The sequence below is a fragment of the Electrophorus electricus genome, chromosome 11 (assembly GCF_013358815.1).
Source record: "Electrophorus electricus isolate fEleEle1 chromosome 11, fEleEle1.pri, whole genome shotgun sequence".
Classification (NCBI taxonomy): domain Eukaryota; kingdom Metazoa; phylum Chordata; class Actinopteri; order Gymnotiformes; family Gymnotidae; genus Electrophorus; species Electrophorus electricus.
This window is the reverse complement of record NC_049545.1, coordinates 5,590,395-5,617,784: the sequence shown is the minus strand read 5'-3', so window position 1 is coordinate 5,617,784 and position 27,390 is coordinate 5,590,395. Positions and strand designations below refer to the sequence as shown.

The window sequence follows — 27,390 nt, the reverse complement described above, 5'->3', positions numbered from 1 at the left end:
TCATTAATAATTATAATCAGTCAGGTTGAACCCATGACTGTAATAGCAACATACTAATACATGCTCTCCAGCTACTTTTACGAGAAACATGGCCTTTGTTTACAGCATTAGTCTCCAGTCATTAACTAATACATGGATATTTAAATGATCAGCATCACTGCAAATTCAAGTATCTTATTACAGGCAGAGGAGTATTTTTTATATTAACTACGGTTGGTGCAAAAATGTATCTGTTGGGGCTAAAACAAGCTCTCCTGCACTGGAAACACATGTTATTAATTGTAAACCATTTTACTCTCCTTCTGAATTTAACTCTAAAATTCTGTTCAGGGTCTATGTTCCCAACTGACACATGCCAGCTCTGCACTGCAACAGTTGGCTGAGCAGATTATGGAGGTTGAACAGGAACACCCAGACCAGACTCTCCTATCACCATTACGGGAGAGACGAACCACGCAAACTTTAATTTTACTTGCTAAAAGCTTCTGTGAGGACAGAAAACTCAAAAACTATCTACATATACAACATCAGCCAAAGCTCAACAACAACCAGAGCTCAGGAAACAATGTATAGCCAAAGAAGGGGCATGTAGTAGTGGAGATACATGCAAAAGGGCTACTGCACACAATCATCAATTACAAGCCAAAAGCACCAAAGTCACTTCAGACCCCCATACTCCCAAAACCAGCTACACTCAGGCTTGGAAACATAAAGGACAGCTACCTCTCCTCCTTCCTCCCAGCCTTAACAGTATACAGTCAGCCTACAGCATGCTGCCTGCAAACCTTCTCGCACCTCACCTGTGCTTATTCACAGCTCTTTAGCATCTGCATCCTCTTCTCCATCACCATCTCTGGACAACAGATCAGCCGGCTTCTCAGGAACCAAAAGACTAGGAAAGCAGCAGGTGTCTCACCTACTGTACTCAAGCATTGCCCCAAACAGCTTCATCCATCCTCACTGATCCCTTCAATCAGTCCCCGGCGCAATGTCTTGTGACGTCTATTTCAAGACCTGTGCCATCATACCCGTTTCCAAAAACAGAATATCTCCTGCCTGAGTAACTATAGACCAGTTGTCTTAGCTTCTATAGATATGAAGTGCTTTAAAAGACCATTTATAGCACCTCAAATCATGACTGATAGCGCAGGATTGTCTGCAGTTTGCATATAGGTCTGTATATGATGCCATCAATATGTAACCACACAAAATTCTGCAACACCTGAATGGTCCCTCTACCCATGTGCTGTTTGTATATTTTAGCTCTGCCTTCAGTACAGTCATGCCTGATGTTCTCATGGATAAACTGAGGAAGCTCAGTGGTCTCACTCCTGTCTAATACTGGGTCTTCAATGTCCTGTCCAACAGGAAACAGTATGAGCCTCTCTGTCATGGACAGTCAACTACATCTTTTATCACACATGTATTATTACACATATAGACTAGATGAGCATCTCATCTACAGCAGAGAGATTTGTTTTTCTATAAGCACCTGGTTGTATCACATACTGTTATACAGGTCAGCATATGCTATTGCTGTTGTTGCTTGTAATTCTGAATTGCTGTGGGATATATATCTGTTCAAGAGCTGGTTGTTATATAGATAGATGACCACAGACCAAAATGTCGTTCAAGAACCTAAACATATAAATGAATGAGCTTGACATATATTTTTTTATAAATAAACACAAACATTTTAAATTGTTACCATGACAGTGAAACATTTAAAATCATGTTGTCATCAGCTTTGTGAAACAGATATGACAGGAGATCCAGTGAAGCAGTTTTAATTTATAGACAGCGTTTACACAGAGAACTGTACTAACATTCAATAAGACCAAAAATCATAATAGGCACACAGAACCTAAACATACTTGAATAACCACTCTTGAACCAAAACAACACTTTCCCAGAGCCTTAGATTTCCCTTACCAAGGGGTAAGCTGTTCTTAACAGCCCCAGTCCAGCACAAAGTCCAAAGCTTTGTCTCAAAATCAAGCCTCCTGAACTCTTGGTCTCAGATATTTGAGACTGCCCAGGCTCTACCAGTATGCCATGGCTTTCTGATGGAATCCAGTGTGATACATATAAATCACTCCTGTAAATCACCCAGAAAATTGTATATTTTTGCATACTTTTGTATAGGCCTACTTTAAATCAATATGAGCTATTTTATGCTAAGAATGAGTACTTACAACACGGTGCTGCAAAATCCTGCAGAATCCTACTCCACTGGCAAGGTTTCTGCTTTTTGAAATGTTTTTAACACTACACATGAAATGTTATGTGTGACTGAAGAATATACTAGTTGCATCCTCAGATGCATCCAGCTGTAGCTGAATGTCCATTCAGTAACATTACAACCGAGAAATGCATCTTATGAAAGCTGCATCTTTGGGGTAAGCATAGTGGGCTCCAGTGCAAAAAGCACTTTTTAATTGCTTGGCAGTGGCTACTGCTAAGCTTGGGGGACTAGCATGCCTTGTGGGTTGGGCACAAGACCAATACCTCATCTCCAGGGGCGAAGTCTGGACTACAGCAGTGCATGTGGAAAAACTTGTTGTTCAGTGGGTTTCAAGGTGTTTGTGTCTTGTACTACCCTAAATCACTCCACGGATGCTTCCGCATAGGCACTGCCTCATCGTGACATGTAAATAGTGGATCAGTCCACCCAGGGCAGTTCAGTTGTCACAGCAGTGAAGGTGGAGCTCAAAGGCCCTACCCAGTTCACACCAAAGCCAGTGAAGTAACATTGGCTATGTAATCTTACGGCACATTTAGAGACATGTGACACACATGGAGATTTACAGGAAAGAACATGAACGCGCACACCAGATCACAAGCCCGCGGACTCTGGGACGGAGCCTCGCTCTGTTATCGCTGCTGTTTTCGCGCAAAGCTTGTCGGGATATTCTGGACCGGTGGGCGCCATATTGGAGTGCAACTATTGTTATAAAAAGAGACGGGGCTGCTGCTGGCTGAGTTTATGTTTTCTACTGTTGTGAGCTGAAAATATAAGGTATTACCTACGAGGGGTCATGAAAGAAATGTCAGCGTAAGTCACCGTAAGTCACTGTACGTGTAGCAATGTAATATTTTGTGTCCTGGTGATGGCAAGATGACGAGATATCAGTGGCTAGGCTACCCGGCTAACGTGTTTGTAGCTAGCATGCTAGCAGGTTTAACATCAACAACCAGCAGTGTGTTTGACGAAAATAGTTCTCGTTCAACTTTTCACAAGCCCCCTCCATTCGCTTAAAACGAACGCCACTGGCCCAACAGTGTTATAGGTTTATTGTTAACTGAAATTTCTCTTTTGAAGTTAGATTTGTTTACAAGCCAAATCGGAGGTTCAAGTTAGTGGATCAAACCAAAGTTAGCTAGCCATGCTATCTAAGATAGCTACAGTTAGCTGTGTGTAATATGTAGTGTTTGGAGCTGTTGCGAGCTAGCTACACCCATACAAGAGTGCCCAGCAACCTGTGATCATTGTATTCTAGGTGTTTGAGACTTTTATTGCAATGTACGTTTACATCGACCGTGTAAATATGGCGTAGCTCAAACGTTAACTTCAGTTTGTCACTCGCTGCTAACCTCAACTAAGCTAGCCAGTGTGGGATTGTTACAAGGTTAGCAGCCTTGTTAGCTCCGAAGACTAAAAGCGCTCCTGGAATAGCTCGACATTTGCATGAGTCGACGAATGAATCGTGCTGGTATTATAACCCAGCTTGCTGGCTGCCTTGAGTGGCCAGCTTCATGTTTTACGTACAGCTTGATGATCGATAGCCAGGTAGCGCAGTTGAGGCATGCGTTGTGCCTTTTCGCTACGGCAGTAGTGATGTGTGGAGTCTTATCTTTCTCGACTAATGTAGCATTATAGATGGCTACGTGTGTGTGGTCGTCTGCTCACTTGTGGCTAATGGTATACCAGCTATCTCAGCAGTGGCTCTGCACGTTAATGGGAAGACGAGTTGGATTCGTTCGTGTTAGTTTGTAATTTACGCTTTTCGTTAAGACTGTCTACTGTATTTGGACGAAATGCCTCATATATTTTCTAGTGGAGGTTGATGGTCTGTAACCCGGTTCACCAGAGTTTCAGCAGTCCAGGTTTCTGTTCCTGACTGGTTGCATTTGAGCTTAATACTAAATTGTGTAACTATGCAGTGGTATATGTTTACTGAGAAGCAATGGTCATCAATTGTACATCTTTCTTCCCAATCTCCAGAATCAGTAACAATATGCTTAGCGGGCAGCAGCCTCAGAAACACTATGGTATCACTTCATCAATCAGCCTGGCTTTTCCCAGGGAGATTGACCACATGTACACTCAGAAGCTCATAGAGGCTATGAAACCTTTTGGAGTCTTTGAGGATGAAGATGAGCTCAATCACAGGTGAGGGTTATGTTAGTCATGCTGTCATAATATATTTGCCCAATGTGTATATTTCCCTAATGGGGTACCCTGATGGTGTAGCATGGCTGTGTTCAGAACGAGTTTATAATATCTTGTCTTTATGGTATGGTGACAGTTACACACTATTTCTCATTAAAACAACTTTCTAAGATATGCTTGTCTTTTAGTCGGAGAGAAACACTAACTCTGTTTTTGTTTTGGTTTTTTTTGGTTTGGTTGTTTTTTTCGTTTTGTTTTTTGCTGTTAAATGTTATAGGGTACCTCAATCAAAAAACCTTTTTAAGAATTCTTTTATTTCTTACAGAATCTCCATAAAGAATTCTTTAACATTTCTATTGTTAATTAGTTTATTTGAAGGTGGTGTGTTTAAATGCTTTATATTTTTAATTGTAGTCTTTCTTATCTGCATGTATTTTATTTTTATTAAATTCTCTGCTCAGCGTGGTGGTATTGAAGCCAAAAACAAATATCCAGTAATGGAAAATGGTTATTAATTTCAAATCAATGAAACATCAAGGTTGTTTTTTTTTCCATTTCTGAAGCTGTTGTCATAGTTTTAAAGGATTGTAGATATTAATTTATCATTGGATACATATGCGTCTCATACATGGAATTGACATGTTCCCATCCACACATGCAGCAGCAAATTGCGCCAATTAAGGTTTTCTATTTGTTTACATAAATTTAAAAGGTATTTGTAGCAGGCTAACATGCATTTCTCTCAGTATATGTTGATTATGATTAGAACTAAAGATATATATTGTATATATTATAGTGTGTTTTGTTTGTTTATTTATTTAGTTAGATATTATAAAATCTCAACATTTTAAAAATATTTTTCCAACTCCAGGCTTGCAGTTCTTGGAAAACTTAATTCATTTGTGAAAAATTGGATTGCGGAGATCAGTGAATCAAAGGTAAAACTACAAGAGATGGGTTTTGCACTGTATTCATTTTAATGACCAATACATGATTTGTAAATGAATGTTTCGTATGTTCAGAACCTGCCACCTTCAGCTATAGCGAACGTTGGGGGCAAAATTTTTACCTTTGGGTCCTATCGACTGGGAGTGCACACGAAAGGTATGCTTGGTCATGTCAGTCACTCGCACACAACAGTTTTAACGTTCATATGTGTCTGACTTGACTAGACATGTAGTTTTAAGTGATAAATGTACTGTTGTGGTACAGGGGCTGATATTGATGCTCTGTGTGTTGCACCTCGTCATGTTGAGAGGAGCGACTTTTTTTCATCTTTCTTTGAAAAACTAAAACAGCATGAGGAGATCAAGGACCTGCGGGTGAGCACTTGCCTCAGCCTTAATCTGCTGCTTAATTTTGTACATCTTTGTGTGTGGGAATCTGAATCATCTGCAAACTTCTTTTTTAGGCTGTGGAAGATGCATTTGTACCTGTGATAAAATTCAAGTTTGATGGGATTGAGGTAAAGCAGTCACAATGAGCTTGCTGTTGTGTGTCTGTGTGTCTGAGAGGTTCCTCAATTCAGCCCCCACTTGTTCCTCCACAGATTGATCTTCTTTTTGCGAGACTTGCTTTGCAGTCCATCCCTGATAACCTGGATCTGAGAGGGGACTCTCTGCTCAGAAATTTGGACATCAGATGCATTCGCAGTCTTAACGGTAATTCCCCCAAGTTTGGTGGGGTGCGGTTCTGTCTTTTTGTTTTTGTGGTGGAGGGGATGTTTTTGTTTTTGGCAGTCTTGTGCTTACCCAACCACCAAATGCCACTTGTTACACAGGTTGCCGTGTTACTGACGAGATCCTCTACTTGGTGCCCAATAAAGAGAACTTCAGGCTTACTCTGAGAGCCATCAAACTTTGGGCTAAGCGTAAGTGTAGTTACAATATTTCATTAAGCTTCTTTTAGTAATCTGATAGTTCAAGTTTATTCCAACACAGGTCTGGTTGTTAACATTTCAGTGCACATCACTGAAAGGAAGAAAGCAGGTGTCTGCTGTCAGAGGTTCTCATGAATGCACATGTTTGCAGCATATTGCATGTATATGAAGTAAAAGCCCTGACTCGTACTGCAGCCCTTGCAATACAGTTTTATTGCCTTCTAATGAAATCTTCATTTGATCAGTGTGGGGATAACCATACACAAAAGAAAGCAACAGTGGTTTTGTGCATCGCTAAAACTTTGTCCATGTCTGGACATAAAAGAACATTGTTCTGCTAACAGAACATACATTCTTAATGCTTGCTCTTTAATCCTCCGTGCTCTAGTGCCCATTTCTTTCCCCAAAAATGCAGTGTTTTTCCTCATCACCTGTTTTTAATGCATTATTTTAAAAATTAAAAAATATATGAATGAAATAATCCAATAATTTACTAGTTTGTCTTTTGGTTTCCTGTCATGGGTATGAACTAATCATTGTGAAATGGATTTTCAGAGGATTCAGTCAGTGAAAAATGCGCAAATTTGTGCTATTACAATTCACTTTAAGTGAATTACGTTCTTCACTTTTATGAATTAATACCTATATAGCCCACCAGGGGGCAGCAGTGCACAGTTGGAGAATTTCTACGCAGGCCTGGTTTTGCACTCAGAAATACTGTCTCAGAAGTACTCTCCATTAAAAGCAGATATTACTGTTTACTTATAGTAGATAAACTACTACACCTTTTTGCATTGAGCCCACGTATCCAAGTGCATCCGAGGCAGTGAGTGAAAACTGAGACGGCTTAGTAAAGTTGGCTTGGACCGATAAGTAGTCTTAATGAAATTGACTCTAAGATAGTGGGGTAACAACTGCTGCATTTCTGTGCCTTCGTTTCTTGGCACCACTTCTAGGCCGAGGGATCTACTCCAACATGCTTGGCTTCCTTGGCGGTGTGTCCTGGGCCATGCTGGTGGCCCGAACCTGTCAGCTTTACCCCAACGCTGTGGCTGCCACACTTGTGCACAAGTTCTTCCTTGTCTTCTCAAAGTGGTAAGTGTTCCTTTTAAAAAAGACTTAAATTGCCCTGTTGGTTCTGTGTTTTTTGCTTTTGCGCTTTTTTTTGTTTTGTTTGTTCCTCTAATACAAATTTTCCACATGGTTTGTGTATCAGGGAATGGCCAAATCCAGTGCTTTTAAAACAGCCTGAAGACAGCAATTTGAATCTGCCGGTCTGGGACCCACGGGTGTGTGTGTGTTTCGTAAATTAAAACTATAAATGCCAGTGGCTGAATGCCACCACTTGTTTTCACTGTAATGCACAGATCTGATTCTTCTACTTCTCATGTTCCTTTCTCTAGGTAAACCCTGCAGACCGATACCATTTAATGCCCATTATCACGCCTGCATACCCACAGCAGAATTCCACCTACAATGTCTCCACATCCACACGGACCATTATGAGCGAGGAGTTCAAATATGGTTTGTATCTCAGGGGGAATCACCCGCAGCCCCCAAATATTTCGCTATTTCGTGCTCTTAAAAATAAAAAATAAAAGTTTTAATCATCCAACCCCCTACTATCAGGGCTTGCGGTTACAGATGAAATCCTTCAGGGTAAAGCTGAATGGTCCAAGCTGTTCGAGCCACCTAACTTCTTCCAAAAGTACAAGTAAGTAGCTGATTGCAGTGTCCTATAGCAATGCTCCTGTAGTACTTGACCTCTCTGTGTATTGAGGGATTCATGCGTTTACCCATTTGTATGTGTGTTTAACAGGCATTATATTGTTCTCACTGCCAGTGCATCTACTGAGGAGAACCACTTAGAATGGTAATTACTGTGGTGATTGTTGTTGTTTCACATGTCAGATAGTAATAGTATATTTATTATTTGTGTTACATGGATCAAGGTTTCAGTTTGCATGTAAAATCCTTTAAAATGCTTGGATTAAAAAAAAAAAAAGGTTTCTAGTGCACATTGACAGTTCTTTTGTATGTGTTTACTAGCCTGTTGAGCTGCGAGCAGCACTACAGACTCTTGATGATGTGTTCACATCCATAGGGTTGGGCTGGTAGAGTCTAAGATCAGGGTTCTGGTTGGTAATCTGGAGCGCAATGAATACATCACCCTCGCACACGTGAACCCACAGTCATTCCCTTGGTCAAAGGAGAGTCGAAACGAGTGAGTATATCAAGACCTTTTTGGATTAACTAAATATGCCCTTTGCTCAACTGCTGGGCTTGCCCAAATCTAAAAGGTTCTGAGGAACTCCTGTGCAGTTTTGCAAATCCAAGACATGGGTATGGTACAGGGCTTTCGTCTTAACTGTATGCAGCAGTGTTTCCTACAGGGTAACTGACATCTGATATGATTCATATATAATCCCCCCCCCAAGGTATAAAATCAGGTTTTAAACCACTGAATGGTTCATATTCCACTGAGACACCTGATGAAATAAGACCCCATTGAAAGGGGGGGCGGGGGGGGGAGACACACCTGTTAAACCCCAATCTGACTACATTTAGGGGTAACTCAAGGCTCCCAAAGTTTAGAATAGGATAATATAAATGGTCAGAAAACACCAGCAAAGTTTATCGCTAAACAATTGCTGCAGCTTCTTGATTGAGTCTGCAGAGCGTGGTGTTGCTTTTATCCAGTGTTATAATGGGTTGCTGATCCATCATGAACTAAAGTTTCTGTTGCATGTCGTCAAACGGCATCGTCGCGGGTTTCCAAGCTGTCCAAAAGAACACTTGCTGCCATTGCTGGTAACAATTAGAGCAGTGATTAGCAGAAGTCTGTGTGAAGTAACGTGACTCACTGACTACTGTGACAGTATATTGGTAGATTTGCTGTAACTGTTTTGGCATTGACTGAGTGAAACCAAGCTGTAATATCAGTATCCTCAGTGTATTGTTTGTTTTATAATCAAAATATTTGGAGTATATTAAACCTTTGGGGTTTAAGATTTTATTAAAGCAACAGTTAGACTGGATATAACTTCCTGTTTTGAGTTTGCATATTTTCACGAGCAGAAATTTTACCCAAGTTTTGAGCTATCTCCCAACTATAGTTTTGTTTGTTTATTTCTGGTGTATATATCTTTGTTTTTATAACAAATGATACAACTTTAAAGGGTAAGACCAAAGAAAACGTATAAAACAAGTATTTTAAAGAGAGTGCCCTGTAACAACCATCATAATCCCTACCGATAGCAGACTAAGCTCTTTTCCTTCCAGCCCAGATGACGGATTGCTTTCGCTGTCATTTTTGTTTTAACAGGAATGATTTTGTCTCAATGTGGTTCATTGGAATCATCTTCAAAAAACTGGAGAATGCTGACTGTGTGAACATTGATTTGACTTATGACATCCAGTCCTTTACAGACACTGGTAAATCCTTCTGTCCACAGATTTGTTTCCTTGTTACTCATGTTACAGTATTCCTGTCAAAGGAATTACATTTTGACTGAAGGCTCTGCTTTCTGTGCAGTGTACAGGCAGGCCAACAACATTAACATGCTGAAGGAGGGCATGACCATTGAAGCCACACACGTTAGGAAAAAGCAGCTGCACCAGTACCTGCCTTCTGAGCTGGTGCACAGGGGCAAGAAAAAGGTAGATATGCCCCTCTCTCAGGATAGGAATGTCAGCTCGAACAGTGACAGCAGTTGACGGGGAAATCCTTTCACATCTGATGTGAATTTGTCATTTTGCTGTCACTTTAGAGCCTCGGCGATCTGAACCGAAGCTCTAATGGTGGTGGGTCAAAGCGCTGCTCTCTGGACAACAGCCAGCTGGACAGCTCCAGAGATACGGATACAGGCACACCTTTCAGCTCTCCCGTCCCAGTCAAGAAAGTCTGCAAGGCGACTTCCAGCCCCGATGACAGGTAGCTTAAGCGGCTGCCACTGGGGATGTTCTGACTCATAAATGACCCTGTCAGTTAAGTGTTGCTTGTTCACCGCTTTTTCGTGGGTGTCGTTATATTTTGAGCAGCATCACCCCTCCGGCACCACTGTTTGTGGATAGCTCCCCAGTCTCTGACTCGTCTCCTCCAAAGCAGGAGCAGGGAATGTCCATACCAGTTATTGGCGCAAGTAAGTGCTTAAAGTCATGTTCCTTTTCTTTCTCTTCATTGCTGATGGTGATGAATATTCAACATCCACTTTGTTTCGATCAGCTCGTGCTTTTAGTTCCATCCTATTACCCGTATCTTGGTGCAGGAAGAACAAAGTGAGAATTTGGTCCGACCTCTCTTCACACTTGCTCCCTCTTCCATCTCAGAGCCTTCAGCCAAGCCCACAGCAGCCCCTGTAAGCAGCACCATCCCCACAGTGGTGGGCCGAAGCGTCATCCCACGTATGAGCTCACCCACTTCCAGCCCACCTGACCTGCCCAATGGCCTCAACGGTGTTGCCCCCAAGAGACCCCACTCACCGTCACTGGAGGAGCCACCCAAAAAACTCAAAGACACAGAGCAGGTAATAAACACTCTTCATAGGACCATTTCATTGCAATTGGAGAGACGAGATGTTTGTACGGACTGTTTGAGCATTCCGTTGTTTTGCGGCTTCCTGAACTGAGGGTAAGTGGACTTCATTCATTATTCAATTAAGTATGCACCCTTTTTTTTTTTTTCTTCCTTCCTAGTACACAGTTGTCTGCCTACTTTTACGTTTAAAAATGTTCTATATCGGCAACATGAGTTGTTTTTATTGCCTGTGTTTCAATATTATGTAAATAAGTTTTACTGTTGTATTTACAGTATGTATCTGGGTGGTTTTGTTCAAGTAATTCTCCGTTATACCAAATAAACAAATGGAGGTGATCTTTATGATTTAAATAAATTTCTAAAGGCTCATAGTTGTTGTGGTGTCAGAGACTTGTACCCCTGGTGAACTGGATAATCATCTGTATATCTTGCATGGGGTTTGGTCAGTATAGAATTTCAGGTTATTTTGTGTTCTCTCAGCCATTGTGTTGAGTGTTTTTGTTTTTCTTTTGAAGTATTGCAGTTAAATATATGTAGAACTTGGCTGTGCACAATAAGAACATTCAAACTTCGTTTGTTTACCAGATGTTCTCGGATGATTCTGCATTTAAAGAACCATACCCACCCCCCAGTAACGGACAGGATCTAGTAGACACCCCTACAGTGGTAATTGTAATCCATGTTCATTTTGATTAGCCTATTTTAGTATTTCACTATATCCACCTTTATCACCCAACAATAATTTTTTTTTTTAAAGGAATAACATGTTACACATCCCATTTCTAACAGGAGGGTGCTGCGGTTACAAAGCCTATGCCCATTCCAACTATTGATACATCAAGGACCCAGGTATGTCATATATTCTTTATTATTCAAAACACTGAATAAGAATTATTTGTGACTAGTGTGTCCATGTTTTCAGAGACTGCCCAGTAAGGAACTGCCAGATTCATCTTCTCCAGTTCCTACAAGTAATCTGCGCGTCATTAAGAACTCAATCAGGCTCACTCTTAACCGGTAACGGTGAACTCTCCACAAGGAATGTGGCAGCCACTCCGGGATTATTTTTCCTGCTTCCTAATTTAACCTCCTTCAGAGAGCTGAGCGTGTAAAGGCTGCTTGTGAGAGCCAGACTACTGTGGTCAACAAGAGTGCTTTTAAATTCTGGCTGCCACAGGCACTCATCTGATCTTTCTGATGACGTTGTAAGATGTTATGAGTGTAAAGTATGAGACTATTAAATTTTTTTTTTTTTTTTTAATATCGCCTTAATGTGTCAAAATGCTTGCTAAGTGAACGAGTGTGTGAAATTGTACAGTAGATGTAGTTTGTATATAATGCGTTTAAAAATCATTGTTAGTCTTTCTATACCATTCTGATGTAGTTTTTACTAACAAGTTTAAAAAAAAAAAAAGAAAAAGGAAAAAAAAAAAGTTCTTCCTGTAAAATAGAATGTTTTGTTATTCCTCCTCAGTCTTGTCATCACTGTGTAGGTTCTGATAGGGCTTTCAGGAGGACTGGGGAGGTGCAAGTGGCCTGTATTGTCATAACCATGACCAATTTACTGAGCTCAGCCCACTGGACCATCATGGATGCATTTACTGTACCGGCTACAGAGTGCAAGAGTCCATTGCGTATGGTTGGAGGGTCGTGATTACTGAGCAGGTCATGACTAAGCTTGTGGTTTGGTTTTGTTTGTGTGTGTTTTTTTTTTTTTTTGTTGTTGTTGCAGAAATGGTTTATAGCTTTGCTGAATGACCTCAGACTGAAGTGAGTGTGTGGAAGTGAATGTATGTGAAATTTATTCCCTGAGTTTAGGGCTTCACCCCTGCGCCTCCCATGGAGGTTTCTTTGGAAGCATCATCTTAATTTCAGTGAGAACAAAGACAAAAGGAGAAATGTGCTTTTCCTGATGCTGTTTTTCCTTCCACAAACAGTTGTTCTGTCCCATAGGTATTGAAAGACACATCTATATGTATTTAAAGAGGCTTACTGTTCATTTGGGGGGGGGGGGGGGTTCCTTTACCTTTTATTTACATTTGCTTATTTGTACCATGTAATTTTTATATCGCAGGCATTGCAGTTGCAGATTCTTCAGAATGTCAGTTACACACAGCTTTGAATATAGTCATTTCAAAATACTTTATATATAATTTCACACGTCTTTGTTTTGTTTTTTTTTTTGTTTTTTGGGTTTTTGTTTGTTTTTTGTAGGGCAAAAGTTGTATTTCAAAACATATTTTTGTATGTAATGTATTCTGCCTCCTTTAAACTGAGATCATAAAATTCACAAAACCCCATAATGAGACTGCTGTTTGTTGCTCCTCTAGCTGTTTATAGAACTCTGTAAATTCCTTTGTATTACATAGAGTAGCATATTTCCCTATAGGAACTTTTGTGGAATAATACTTTTTGCACCTTTAACCCCTATTGGCTGAAACCTTACCAACGTAAACTTAAAGCGCTTTCACATGGTTCTCGACAAAGTTTAATGACCGCGGAAAAACTTTTATTTCTGGCGGGTCTTTGATCAATATTTTAAGACGGTTCTATAGTTTCAGATGTTTTCGCATCTGCAAGCGAGTGATGGATAATGTAATCAGTCTACTTTTAAATCAGTTTGACCATTCTTTCATTTCTATGGGGTTTCTTTTATAGTAGGGCGATTCGTGCACTAACTGATTGTAGCCTGCAGCAGAGAATAATTCTGACGCAGTTTTACCCTTCTGTTTCCTCAGCCTGTCCTACTTCACGTATGTACATTTAACGTTTTTTTGTTTTGTTTTTTTGTTTTTTTATCTTGTGTATTGGCAAAATGATGAACATTGGTTTTATTGTCCGAAACAAACTTCCTCGTTCGTGGTGTTTTCTGGGAGATTCCCATTCATCCGTGTGGGCGAGTGACGTCACAAGGGGATTACCCCTCACGACGCGTTTAATCTCGTGTAAAATTCTAAAGTGCCTCGGATATTCAACCCAAGCAACCACCTTAATCTGTGTGAGCAGATTATTCCCGGCTGGCCGTTTAACAGACCGGTGTATTTCAACTCTCATTTGGGGGTAGGCGGTTTGTTGAAGTGGTACGATCAATGCGGTTTATACAACCAAACAAAGTTTATAAAAATATAAATCCATCAGGTAGCGCATCATGATAATGCAAAATGTGCAGTTTGTCATTTTATGATCTCATGCACGGGTTCAGTTTTGACTTTTGCCATGACCTTTATCATTCATTTTTATCATCTGAATTAAAATACTAATCTGAGGTTCACTTTTACCGTTGTAAATACATTTACCATTACTAACTTTCTGCCGTTTCTTCTGACATTAATAAAATAATCTACACGTGTTATTTATAATTTGACTGCGCAATATACAATCTGTGTGGTAAAAAGGAGAGGGGCGTGGCCGACGTGCGGGGAATTCCCGGGCGTCTTGGATTTTGGAGCAAAGCTTCACTCATTCACTCCAGACCTGACGCACGTACAGTAAGGTGCTACAAGAGTGTCCTCGGAATGGATGGTGAGTAACGGTGTTTGAAGATTTAAGTAGATACACTCATTTGAATCGGTACTTCGTATAGTTTTTTCTTGATAAACAGAATGAATTGCGCTCCACACCCTTCCAAAACTAACGCAATGAGTTTTTAGAGTGATCGATATTGACCGTTTAGTGGCTGCACTGATCAGATTGTTAGTGAAGTATCATATACAACTAGCTTGTCTAATATCACGAATTTTCCGAGTTCAGTAGCTTACTTAAAGAACCAGATAGCTAGTTGGTTCATTACTTTAATGATTTCTTCCTTTTTCACAACTGAGAGAGTGTCGTATAGGAAGAACATGAAAAGGATTTTTCATATTTACCCTTATCAAAAATTAGTTTCACATTTTCGCATAAAGGTTCATGTCTAAGTTTACAGAGGGTATGAAATCCATGACTGACAAATCCATACCAGGAAATCAAAATGAGGAACCTGTCAACTGTTTGTTCAAGTTCCCATTAGACGCACTGATAGGAAATGTCTTAATTTTGCTTTTAATTTACGTATTTATTTAATGTATTCATGATTTGTTTTTCTTGTACAGCTCATTTTCCCGTACTGAACAGTAAGTTATTAATATGATCACTGCCTTGCCAAGCGTTGTTTGTTTTAAATCTACAACTAACATGCTTTTTTTTTTTTTTTTTTTTTTTTTTTTTTTTTTTTTTTTTTTTTAATACACACACACACACACACCTTTTTTTTATAACTACTTCCCTCTTTTTGCTATGGGTGGTTTGCTGAGTTTGTCATTTCCTGTGTTGCATGCAGAGCAGGTATAAGTGAGTGAGGTCAGCTCTGTATAGTCACTGCACTACACTTCCTGTATCTGTCTCATGGAAAACTGGAGTGTGGAGCCTGAGTGCACACCACCTCATGCTTGGCATACTACTGCAGTTTGGGAATCCTGTTTAGTAGGATTTGCTAAAAATCTCTCGTGTTAAAACGAGAAGGCATAATGCCTGGTATGCTTTTAAAAATGTCAGTGTGTTTGTAACAAGAGAAAGAAAACAGGAACATCTCTCGCCACACACCTGTCTCCAACATCTGTGTCCAAGCAGGTGTGTGAAGAAACCTTGATAATCATAATCTTACTCTGTGGTCTACTGACAGGGGAGAGTTTGAGTGGTGTATACCAACAGGTGTAGCATGGGGGAAATTATTTGATTTTAGTTTGTGTTGGCTGTGGTTGTAATCAGGTTCTGAGAGAATTTCTGTGGTCTGCAGATGTTTAGAGTTTAGCAGTCTTTCTTGTGACCTGTAACTTCCAGCTAATAGATAATCTTGTCATTATGCTTCTGTTAAACATTTTTGTATTGTCTTTTGTTTTGCAAAGGGGGCTGTCCATAATTCTCACTGTGTATTCATTCTAAAGCTTACAGATGTAGACTGTAGATTACTGGAATGAAAATTGTCTTACCCCTGTTCGCTGTCTGTCCCCATTTCTAATTAGTGGGAGAGCCCTGTGTTCAGATCTTTGAACAACCCAAACAAAGAGGAATGCGCTTCCGATATAAGTGCGAAGGCCGTTCAGCAGGAAGCATACCTGGCGAGAGAAGCTCGGACAATAACAGGACATACCCTAGCATTCAGGTACTGTACAACCCCCTCAACTGTCTTAAAGATTCCTACAGTCCTTTTCTTGTCATCATTCCTATGCTGACAGGTCTTCCTTATCTAGCTTCTTAACTCTCTGCTGATTTAGATTTTGAATACCTGTGGGAAAGGGAAAGTGCGTGTGTCTCTGGTGACTAAAAACGAGCCGTACAGACCACATCCACATGACCTGGTGGGAAAAGACTGCAAGGATGGTTACTATGAGGCCGAATTTGGACCCGAGCGCAGAGTTGTTGCGTAAGTTTACACCACCAACTAATTCCACCATCAACACATTACAACTGTATGAGCAGAGTCTCTTTGTGACCTTTAACTATAGCTAAGCATCTGTTCACACTGCACCATACAAACTTCTTGTACATAATTTTTTTCCAGTGCACAGGAAGACTAGAAAATACGTTTCTGTTTTGTTTAGAGTATCTTTTTGTCGTGTCGCCATTTCTTTCTCAATGAGGTTAAAACATTACTGTGCTCCACATCAGTCATTCCTGCCCGCTTTCTTTGTGGAGTTTAATCTCAGAATGCAATACACCCACCTAACACACAATGTGCATGCTGCTACAGATCTCCTTAAAAGGTCTGTCCATCTTTTTTTAATATAAAAATTTGTTTTAGGGAAGGAAAGCAGTGAGGGAATTCCCCTAGTATGCAAAATGTGTAGCTAAGAGCTGCAGTATACTGTCCAGCCCTCAAAATAATCTGACTATCCATCTCTTATGGTTTAAAATTCTAGACTTCTCTAGAAGTAGATTTAGTTTGATTAGTAGTGGTATTTAAATTGCTGGCAGCATTTAACTATGGACTGTGACCAATCTATGGACTTTCTCTTTGAGAATATGCACTTAAATTAACTGCCAGTTGATTTGTTTCCCCAGCTTCCAGAACCTGGGTATCCAGTGTGTAAGGAGAAGAGAAGTTAGGGATGCCATTATGCAGAGAGTAAACCGAGGCCTCAACCCTTTCAATGGTGAGATCTGATTCTAAAGTTTTCCTTTTTGTATTAATGTATCAAGTAAATCAACCTTACAAATAAATTCAGATCAAGTCTCTGTAAATCACTACAACTTACTTACCAGTGACTTCCTTTTGATTACTGCTGTAATTACTGTGTGTTCAGGCTGCAGTGGTATCAGTAGGGTAAGAGAAGAGAAGTCAGTTCTCCTTTTAGGCAATTATGTTGCACAATTGTCTGTGCTGTTGCATGGCATGTGATCAGGGGGAATTTATTCAGAGTAGGAATAGTGTAAAAATATTTATTTATGTTGCTTAATAGGAAGTAGAAGCTATAGAATTGTTAATTATATTTTTCAAAACTATTAAGTTGTGATGTTAGTGTTTTGGAAACAATTGAATTTTACATATGAACAATACAGCAAAATATTATAAAATTGCAAAAATACACAGGCATCAGTATCGTCATGGTATTACTGTTGGCACACTCAACACAAGGGTGTAGGTAGAATCCAAGGTCCTCTTAGTATCAGGTTGGCTCTCGTCATAGAAGCTCTGTAATGATTGTCAAATAATGGTTTTGGCTCACACTAAAATGTTCTTTACAGCCTTCAATAATTAATGTTCTTTCTCAGTATGTAGTTAGTGCCTTATTCAAGGTTCAGTAACACAGAGGTAGAACAAGGATCTCATAAAGCTCATGTCTGAAGCTGGTGAAAGAAGGCCTTTTTCTCATCTGTTATGGATTTGTTATCTGTTATGGATGCTTTGGCAGCACAGCATCCAGATTTCTTTAAAGGTGCTATGTTGCTGTGGCTTGTCATACCTCAGTGTAGCCCTAGGGGCTGGACGCAGGAGACCATTCATAGAAGGCTTCTATCTTGGAGCCCACAATAGCACTCAAGCCCTGGTAGCCCCTCATGGTTGGGGAGGCTCTCTGAGTGTCAGGTTGTCAGTGGAGATGGACATTTCACAACTGACATTGTCCTGTTAATACTTCCTCTTGGTCACTTTGTTCATCTCCAAGGTGGCTTGCTGATCACTCTCGCTTCAGCTGTGAGAGTTCAGCACTTCCTGAGATGGTGATATTGGCCCACTCATCTGCTCCCTAAACTCAATAAAATTCATTCTGTTCAGAGGTGTGACACATTTAGAGTAATCTACCATACTGTGTATAGAATGAATAAAATAATTCTTCTGGTTACCTTTATAGTACTGATATTGCTTTTGATATTAGTAGTTGCTTTGGTCATGTGAAGGGAAGGACCTGCCAATAATGATCTCACTTTCATTAATGCTGTCCCGCTGTTAGTGGCCTGTTAGTGACTCATGCAGTAACAGCATATGACTTGTAATGAACTTTTTTTGAAAATCTAGGTAATATCTGACTGTGGCGGTAATGAATGTGAACATGATTGGCTTTGGTTTAACCTAACTGCATAGAAGATCAGCTATTCTCTAGCTTGCTCTCTCCGTCTATGTCTGGTACACCCTCTCTGTGCAATTCATCTCCCATCTGCCTACATTAACCCAAATGTTCACCCTCTCCACACCCACAAGAATTGTTTGCTCATCTATGTGTCTGTCTCTTTATGCGCACACACACACACAAACATGTATATACACACCGATATATATATATATATATATATATATATATATATATATATATATATATACACACACACACACACACACACAAAATGATGCATGCATACAACCTCTGCATTTTCACACTCTGCCTCTATTCTACACCCACTCACCCTCACCCACCTACTCTCTGTTTATCAGTTATCGGTCTACCTAGCTGTGTGTTTCTGTGTGTGGGTCTCTCTTCATGCACACCACATCTCTCTGTCTATCCACCTCTCCCTCTCTTTTTCCTAAGCAGAGGTGGGGCTCACAAGGTCAGGGTAGCAGCCTCTGTGCTGCTGAGTCGTCATCCGTCCTCGGCCCCTCTTGGTTTTCGGTTCACTGTAATATTTCCACCTGCCATGATCTCACCTCAGGCTGTCACCCGCACGTCACAGCAGTCAGCTATGAAAGAGAGAACAAGTGGGCTTGCCATGCACGTACTTCACACGCATTTTGTGTGGGATGTGCGTGTGTGTGCGCGTGTCTCTAGATGTTCACCCATTGTGCGTGGGCACGTCTGCAGTGACATACCTGGGGATACCGCTGAGTAGTGTTTGCTACAGTATGACGTAGTGTTGCTCAGAGATATTCAAGATTATCCGAGATCGAATTAAAATAGTGTATTGGCTGACGCTGGATTTTTCTTTACTTGCCAACCTCTGACTTTCAACATCTTCCTTATGATGAGAACAGAAAAGTACAGTGAGGTCTCACTGATGTATACTAACATTACTTGTGTGTGTCTGTGTGTGTGTCCAGTGCCCCGGGAGCAGCTCTTGCAGACGGAGGAGTATGACCTGAATGTGGTGCGTCTGTGCTTCCAGGTCTTTTTGCAGGATGAGAGTGGACGCTACAGCATCGCCATACCTCCTGTCATCTCTAACCCCATCTATGACAACCGTGAGTAGCCACCAAACACATCTCCCACGGTGACTGAAGAGCACTGGAGTCAAACAGATCCTGGCTGATTTGGTTCATTATCTTTGTGATATGCTGAGATGTTTAGTCTGCCCTGTGGTTCATAAATAAACTCTGCATTAGCTTCCAGAACACCGTATGAAAAAATGAAGCATCGGGATGGGTTTTTTTTCTCGGTTTTTGGATGCTTCAAAAGGCAGACTAGAGCTTTGGCCAAGTCTGTCTTGTATAATGTTGCAGATGTCATAAAGCAGTCACTGGTATACATCACAGGAAGTGAAGCATAACCTCATTCAGCACTTCCTGAGTCTCTAGCAGTGTGCGTTCAGTGCACAGCGGAAGCTAAGGCTTTTTATGGCCACTGCACCTGTCCACACTACAAATGCAATCACAGAGGATAAAAGCAGGGTGGAGCTGAGGAAGGCATTTTTTTAGGATGTTGGGAGAATGTGTTCTTCAGGCCAAGTAAGAGGATTGAAAAATATCATATAGTAGTCAAATCTGAACTATACCTAACACTGTTCTTAAGACATGCTAAGCTCCCCCTCGCAGACACCTTTGCACATAAGAACTCAAAAGCGGAAGTACTAATCAGCCGCACCCTGCAGCTAGAAAACAGGACCTGTCTGTCTGGTGTAGACTCAACTGCTTCACTCACTTCCTGATGCAGCAGAGAGCTTGGGATTTTTGACGCTTTAACCAACAGTTCACAGTGACGCAGGAATCTCCAGCCTTCTCGTCAGCTCATGCTCGTCTTTGTTCTCCTGGTCTCCCGGTCTTATGTTAAGAATACTGCGTTGACCTTTTAAGCAGTGACCTCATTGCCTTCGTTGCTCTGCAGGGGCCCCAAACACAGCTGAGCTGCGCATCTGCCGGGTCAATAAAAACAGTGGCAGCGTGAAGGGTGGCGATGAGATCTTCCTTCTTTGTGACAAAGTGCAGAAAGGTAGAAACCTTTTTTACACACCACCTAGAACGATCCTAAATCATATTTTTCAGTTTTCATTCTTTCATCCACAGTTTTCACTCTTTCATCCATTTTTCATTTTATTCTTTGTTTTTCATCTTCTCTTCACACTGCAGTGCAATGAGGCATTCATGAATATGCAGAGCCATGCTTTTTTCCTCATGCCTGCTGTTAACACACCACTGCGTCATCCATCCTTCCCCATCCCCATCCCTCCATGCTTTATTCCTCACTCTAGATGACATAGAGGTGCGCTTCTTCACCCAGACCTGGGAGGCCCGTGGCTCCTTCTCCCAGGCAGACGTGCACAGGCAGGTAGCCATCGTGTTCCGCACGCCTGCCTACTGCGACACCTCCATCACGTCTCCCGTCACCGTGCGCATGCAGCTGCGCCGTCCCACTGACCAGGAGGTGAGCGAACCCATGGAATTCCGCTACCTGCCCGATGACAAAGGTAAGACATCTTTTGCATTCACTTAAACTTGGCCCTTAAAGTTCCATATTGGACGTGTTTCACATGGATGGTCAAATCTGCAGCTGTTATAACTGTATTTGCGGTTACAATAAAAAAAACAAACAAACCCTTAAAGGGTGCTTGACAACTTCATGCTGAAACTGCTGTTCCCAAGTTCAGAATATGTTGATTTCTTTCAGATCCTTATGGCTGCCGAGAGAAGAAACGCAAAATAGAGAATCTGATGAAGTCCTTTTCCAGTTTTCCGCCAAAACCAATGATGCCCCAAAGAATTAAAACTGGTAAGGAACTGGTCTTTTTTTGGCAACATTTAAATAATGGTTCGGATATTTAAAAAGCCCCACTCACTGCTGGGTATAATATTGTCCTACATTCATTTTCCTCAGAGCCAACAAATTACTATCCAAAGCACCCTAGCACTGGTATGATGAGACAAAATCAACAAAGCATGTACAGTAGTCCCTATCAGCCTCACCCCATGGTGACCTCGTCTTCGGCTTCTCCAGCTCCAGCACCGTTCAGTCATGCACAGTGGCACGGTTCTTCACTTCACTTCAGCACAGCAAGTAGCAGCACAGGGCCCAGTAATGGGATGGCTATGCAACAGCTGAACCCGGTTAACCCAGCTCCCACCCTAACCACTACAGGGGAGAGTGGAAGCAGTCTGCCTTTACTGAGTTCAACAGATCTGGAGTTTCTTGACCAAGGTCCTTCAGCCAGCCAATCCCAGCAGGAGCAGCAGGAGCAGAGCCTACTTCACCCCCAGCAAATTCTCCATAGGAAGGAAGCCCTGCCTGCAGGGGAAGGCGTCTGGTACAACAACTTCGTCTCACCAGCTCCAGGGACACAGAATGGTGCAGCAAGTACAAGCGGGGTTATGGTGATGAGCTACCCATACAGAGAGAGCCAGGATGGCAGTGAGATGCTCCAGAGCCTGGTGGTCCCTCAGACAACTCTTCATTTAAAACAAGAGCCTCAAGGGCAGAGTAACCTGACCATGCTGGGTCCTAGTAACTCCAACTCTGACTGCACACAGTCTTTCACTGTGCTCAACTACCCAACTGCCAACGGTAGTGGTCAGGAGACGATGAGACAGGCAGCCAGTGGTGCAGTGGGTGGGCCAGGGCAGAGAAACACCCAGCATCCTTGCTATCCCATCAGTGGAATGGTACATGAGGGCAATCTGGATGGCATGTCTTGGCCCTTCTTTCCAGAGTAACAGCACCCCACAGTTTGGTGGAACAATACAGAGGACATCAAGTTCGTCATGGATATGAATATGAAATGTGTTACATTTTGTTTGCTGTTTTGAGATTTGGTAACCAGAACCATTATTTTGCTAATATAGGCTCTACTATATGCTTTATGTTTTACTTTTATTACCCCTTGATCAGGTGAGCTCATTTAAGTGTGAAGCAGCAATTACTGTAGGACACCACTGTGGTATCGAAAAGGCAGCATGACTTTAATGAACATTTATGTACATAGATGCTGAAGGTCATATTTGGGAATATTCTGGAAAACTTGTCCAGACTTTCTCAAGTGTGGCAGAGTAAGTCTGTTCTCTGGAACTTGCAGGGAGTGTCAGACCCTGGGTAATGGCTATGTCATATTAAGCAATCCAAAGTTCTCAAAATACTATGTTTAAAAAGCAAGATAGCTACATACAGCCTTTGAAAATAACTAAAGATATGTTATGCCTTTAGAACACAATGTTGATATTTTTCTGCTTGTTTTTATATGAACTGGCAAAGAATGTTTTTGTTGCTTATTCTGGTGAGGTGTACTTGTTTCAGCTTCACAGTGAAATCAAGATGGTTTTCAAATTGACCTTTGTACTTTTCTGAATGCATTGTGACCTTTGTTTTTTATACAATAAAATGATATTCAAATAAAAAATTAATTGGGTGCTATTTCAGAGAAAACTTAGTGATGTTGAATTTATTCCGAAAATGACTTTTTCAACCTGCTTGGTTTGTCCACAGTGGATTTATCAGTCATGTAAATGGAGGTTAAACTGGTTTAGTCCACACACAGGTAAGTAATCTATAACTTGTGGGGCGGGTTATAGCCTATAAGGAGAAGAATCTAATGCTTAGACACATTTGTTTTGTGGTTATCTAGTCCTTATGAAGAGCCAACACACCACTATGGTGCCAATTGTATACATGATTATATTCCTGAAACCATTCAAAACGAACAATTTTTGCATTGTGACGGTGCATTAACTTGCTGCAAGAGGGCACTGCCATTAGGGAATACCGTTGCCATGAAGAGGGGTGTACTTGCAACAATGTTTAGGTAGATGGTACATTTCAAAGAAACATCGACTGGACCCATGACAGGACCCATTGTTTCTCAACAGAATATTGCTCAGAGCATCACAATGCATTTGCTGGCTTGCATCCTGGCGCCATGTCTTCCCCAGGTAAGCAACATGCATGCACCTGGCCATCCACACATACATATACGTGTATATTTTATATATATATATATATATATATATATATATATATATATATATATATGATTATGATTATTATTAACATCTCGATGGTGTGTATACATAGTGTATGTATATGAAAAGGGATATATAAAAGGATTACACATATATATATGGAGAATGAAATGGCAGTTTGAGAAAAAGGTATGTTTCTACCAATATCCTTCTGATATGAACCTGCATATTGATTTTAATAGGGATTAATAATGTATTAATACATAAAAATACATTTAAATAATGCACAATTAAATTGTTACACTCTTAGGACTGATGGTGAAATGTAATGTCATGATATTTTTTTTAACCACAGATTACCAAGATCACAAGACCAGAGATTTACACTCTGCCCTTGAGATGTTGTAAATGAAGGGATGACCGTTCTGTGTTCCTAGACACTTCCCCTTGCAGGCATGCCATCCTTCCTGTGGAGAGGCTGCTGAGAGTGCAGTAGGCTCTCCTCTTGCTGAGACTGCTGGGACTGATGCCCTCCTGTATTTAATGTGGTACATGTAGTGATTTCCTGAGTCACAACGATGCCCGATGCATTGTATAAATGCAACATGAATTTTCTTTTCGAGTTGGTCAGCTGCCTGGTCTCTCTTGCAATTCTGGAACGTTTGTCATATGACCCTATGAAATAACCCAAAATCTTTCATTTCACTTTCTCTTTTGTTTGATATTTCTTCTGCATTCTGAACATTTTAAGGAACCTAAACGAGGCACAATGATTCGAAATTTGATTTTCCGCAAATAAACAGTATGGAAGCTTTAACTGTTGCACCTTCTCAATGCCAAGATGTACAGACATCACTAATAATACATTAACATGATACATTAACACAGAACACACCAATACATGTAAAAAAAAAAAAAAAAGGGCCATGGAACCAAAATAAATTTTAAAATGTCACATTTCAGGGTGAATCTTAACTATCTAGCTAGCTAGCTATCTCTCTCTCTCTCTCATATATATATATATATATATATATATATATATATAAATTCAAGATTCACCCTTACACTCTGACATTCACGTTTTGGTTCTATGGCACATACCACTAGATTAGCAAGATAACAACAGATTTGCAGTTAAAGTACATAAAATGGATTTAAAATTTGATGTTCACTCATAATATATACATTCCTTTGCTTCAGGCTGTTGGAATACATCTGAAATCCCCTGAACCGCATGTCTGAGGGGCATAAAAATATAAGGATATCCAGATCGTTGCAGTACAAGGGCAGACAAGTGCGAGCACAAGTTTACTGAGGGAAATGGCCATCGACTGAGTCCGATAGCTGGTGGAGGGGAGCATTTCTCCCTGAGTGGTCTAGAAGCTCTGGGAGCTGCAGTGTGTGTGATTCTTCTTTTATGACACACAAACAGGATCTGGCATGTTCCCTAATAACCTCCTGTTCAGTTTAGTAGATGGGGTTTGTTGAATCACGTCACAAAGAGCAATGAAGATATTTTCACAGCACATGGGCTAATGGTTTGGAAAGGTTTGTGATGGAAAAAAAATTTGTACTGTCAATAAAAATAAAGGTTTACATACAGGGTGCAATTTATCAAATAATCTGTGAGTATAAAATGAATTGTGTGAATTTAAATATACAATGGCTTTGTTTTATGGTACCACAGAAGATTGACATGCAGATTTTAGCAAGGTGTACCACAGTGTCTCAGAAGCATGCATAAATTGTTTTAATAATATTTTATGATTTTATGGTTTTATTGTACAAATGTCTGCTGCATTAGAAATGATGTGTTTCTGTGTACTATTGTTCTACTCACCTCATATGAATCAGCAAATCTGAAAAGTCCTTTCCTCATCAATGCCACTGAATTTAGGGCATACATCGAGTCTCCTTTTTGTGTCTTATTAAGACGTGCAGTTTAAAATTGCAGCTTCCTGTCTGTAGCACAGCAAACCACAAGCAGCAAAACAATCCCACCAGGTGCAAGGCACAAACACAGAGACAAATCAGCTAAAGGGTATTTTCCTTTTTTATTAATTTGTCCATATCATAGAATGCAGTTCATTAAATATGGAGTTTGTTTAAATGAGAGAGTTCCACTGCATCTGTGTAGCCAAAATCAGGTAAGAGGTATGCTTGTTTTGCTTTGATTCCATTTGTAAGCTCTAATAAATAAATTTGTAAGCAACAAATAAATCTCAAGACAGAGAGACAGTGACTATGAAAAGGGCTACAACAAGGATCCAACTGTTATGAAGTCCAAAATGGAAAAAAAAAAAAAAAATCTTCATGTTTTTACTTTGCTGTTATATGCATGTGTGTGGGAGGGGAGAATCAGTATAGTCTGTAGGCATGTTATTAAGGAAGACTGGTGAAGTAATTTCTCAGTTTACACATGTTGGAGTGGTGGGGGGGGGGGTATGAATTGTGAATGAATTGTGAATAGCAGTGCCTTGGAACATTGCTAGGGAAAAAATATAATCACAACCAGTTCCTGTCAGGCTCCGCCTTGTGCTTCGTCACAAACCCAAACGCACACACATTACTTACGATGGTATCATAAATACCTGCTCAGTGTGTGCCACAGTTCTTTCTAGGAGAATGAGGAAGTTAGAGGATCAGGTTACACTATGCACCCAGGGTGCATGAGCCCAAGAAAGACTGATTTGATGATATAAAGATGTGCACGTCTTTATCGTGAACAGCACGTCATGGAGTGATGGGCAGCCAGAATATTAAACCTTTCATCTTTGTTTAGGTTATGGAACAGTGTAATGCATTGCTTTATAAATAGAATTAATATATCTCTAGATTACCACAGGCTTTTTGTCAAATTCCTTGCCATATGAGACTTGATTTATTTGAGAAGTCTATGATGCTGTAGTAATAGTCTCTCTTCATTTTGGTAAAAATGAATCATCCTGAAGCTCTACCTACTGCCTGCTTGCTTGGCTGTGAGGCTTACCTCTTACAATGAATCTCAGATTTCATGGCACAGGGAAAATCCCAATGTTTTGCAGGTAGCTCTGACAACAGAACATTTTGTATTTGCATTCTTCTGTTCCATTTAGCACAGAATGCATTTTTCTATGCCATGAAGCACATATTTATTGTTTCAAAATTCTAATTCCTGAAAAGATTTTCAAATGTTTTAACAATCTATTCTGAGAACTTAATACATTTAAGGCAAGACTTTCTTTTTACATATGAACTAGCTAGCAGTTTCAGGAGGCCTAAAATAATTGGACAAATAGAATGTTGTTTACCACTTCGTCACAAATCCTTTGCACTTGATGTTTGGCTAAGCAATCATACATCACTAAGTATCTTCCCTGCTGATAGACTTTTAGGCCTCTAGGCTATTTTCAGATCCTCAGTGGAGTACAGATGACATGGCTATCTTGGCCAGTTAAGAACATTTCGGTTTTTGGCCATCCGGTGAGTTTTGAGGCAGTTGGTTGGATCTGAGCAGTTAAGATTATTATGTATACTGTATACTGTATTCTGTATTATTCTGTATACTTTAAAAAATTCATCAGTAAGGACAAGTGAGCTAGTACTACTGCCAGATACACATGCACATGCCACCATACTTCACAGATGAGATTATGGATTGTTTCTTTTTCTGAACTTTCCTCATCACTCTGTTAGAGGTTATTTCATCCATTTATAAGATATTGTTTTAAAACAATTTTTAAAGTACCATTTAAAATTATACCTGTTCTTGAGGCTACCAGTGGTTTTCATCTTATATAGCATTGTTCATGTTTTCTGTGCTCACATCCTTGATAATATGTTTCTGATTGATTTTCCTCAGATTTTTCAGCCTTGTTAAGCATGTTGTCCTGGTATTAACACAGCTTTTGTCTTCATATAACAGGACTGTATGTCATAGACAGATATTACATCTAAGATCAACTCTAGAGCCTTTGTTAGCTCACTCATGAATGACAAAGCTTGCCAAAAACAACTGAGCAGCCAATTGTTACTTA

The 27,390-nt window shown here is 40.4% G+C and overlaps 2 protein-coding genes across 4 annotated transcripts; both read left to right on the top strand.

The window, feature by feature from the left end:
- The first annotated feature begins 2,914 nt into the window (after positions 1 to 2,914).
- papolg (poly(A) polymerase gamma) lies at positions 2,915 to 13,112 on the top strand. Of its 2 annotated transcripts, none has more exons than XM_027022611.2 (22): positions 2,915 to 3,055; positions 4,226 to 4,393; positions 5,265 to 5,331; positions 5,416 to 5,497; positions 5,606 to 5,715; positions 5,805 to 5,858; positions 5,943 to 6,054; positions 6,174 to 6,263; positions 7,229 to 7,367; positions 7,489 to 7,561; positions 7,676 to 7,796; positions 7,902 to 7,986; positions 8,092 to 8,145; positions 8,377 to 8,496; positions 9,598 to 9,707; positions 9,808 to 9,932; positions 10,043 to 10,206; positions 10,314 to 10,414; positions 10,602 to 10,798; positions 11,395 to 11,475; positions 11,599 to 11,658; positions 11,732 to 13,112. In XM_027022611.2, the coding sequence occupies exons 1-22, from the start codon at positions 3,039 to 3,041 to the stop codon at positions 11,828 to 11,830; spliced, it is 2,229 nt and encodes a 742-aa protein (XP_026878412.2). In that variant the 5' UTR covers positions 2,915 to 3,038; the 3' UTR covers positions 11,831 to 13,112. The 2 variants fall into 2 exon arrangements, with proteins under 2 accessions (XP_026878412.2, XP_026878413.2); XM_027022612.2 differs by having other exon boundaries at positions 2,915 to 3,065.
- Positions 13,113 to 14,232: 1,120 nt separating this feature from the next.
- rel (v-rel avian reticuloendotheliosis viral oncogene homolog) lies at positions 14,233 to 22,818 on the top strand. Of its 2 annotated transcripts, XM_027022614.2 has the most exons (10): positions 14,260 to 14,331; positions 14,898 to 14,918; positions 15,807 to 15,946; positions 16,059 to 16,207; positions 16,846 to 16,937; positions 19,316 to 19,456; positions 20,316 to 20,420; positions 20,680 to 20,895; positions 21,096 to 21,197; positions 21,303 to 22,818. In XM_027022614.2, exons 1-10 carry the CDS (start codon positions 14,325 to 14,327, stop codon positions 22,133 to 22,135), a joined length of 1,806 nt encoding a protein of 601 aa, XP_026878415.1. In that variant the 5' UTR covers positions 14,260 to 14,324; the 3' UTR covers positions 22,136 to 22,818. The 2 variants fall into 2 exon arrangements, with proteins under 2 accessions (XP_026878416.1, XP_026878415.1); XM_027022615.2 differs by lacking the exon at positions 14,898 to 14,918 and having other exon boundaries at positions 14,233 to 14,331.
- The last annotated feature ends 4,572 nt before the right edge of the window (positions 22,819 to 27,390 follow it).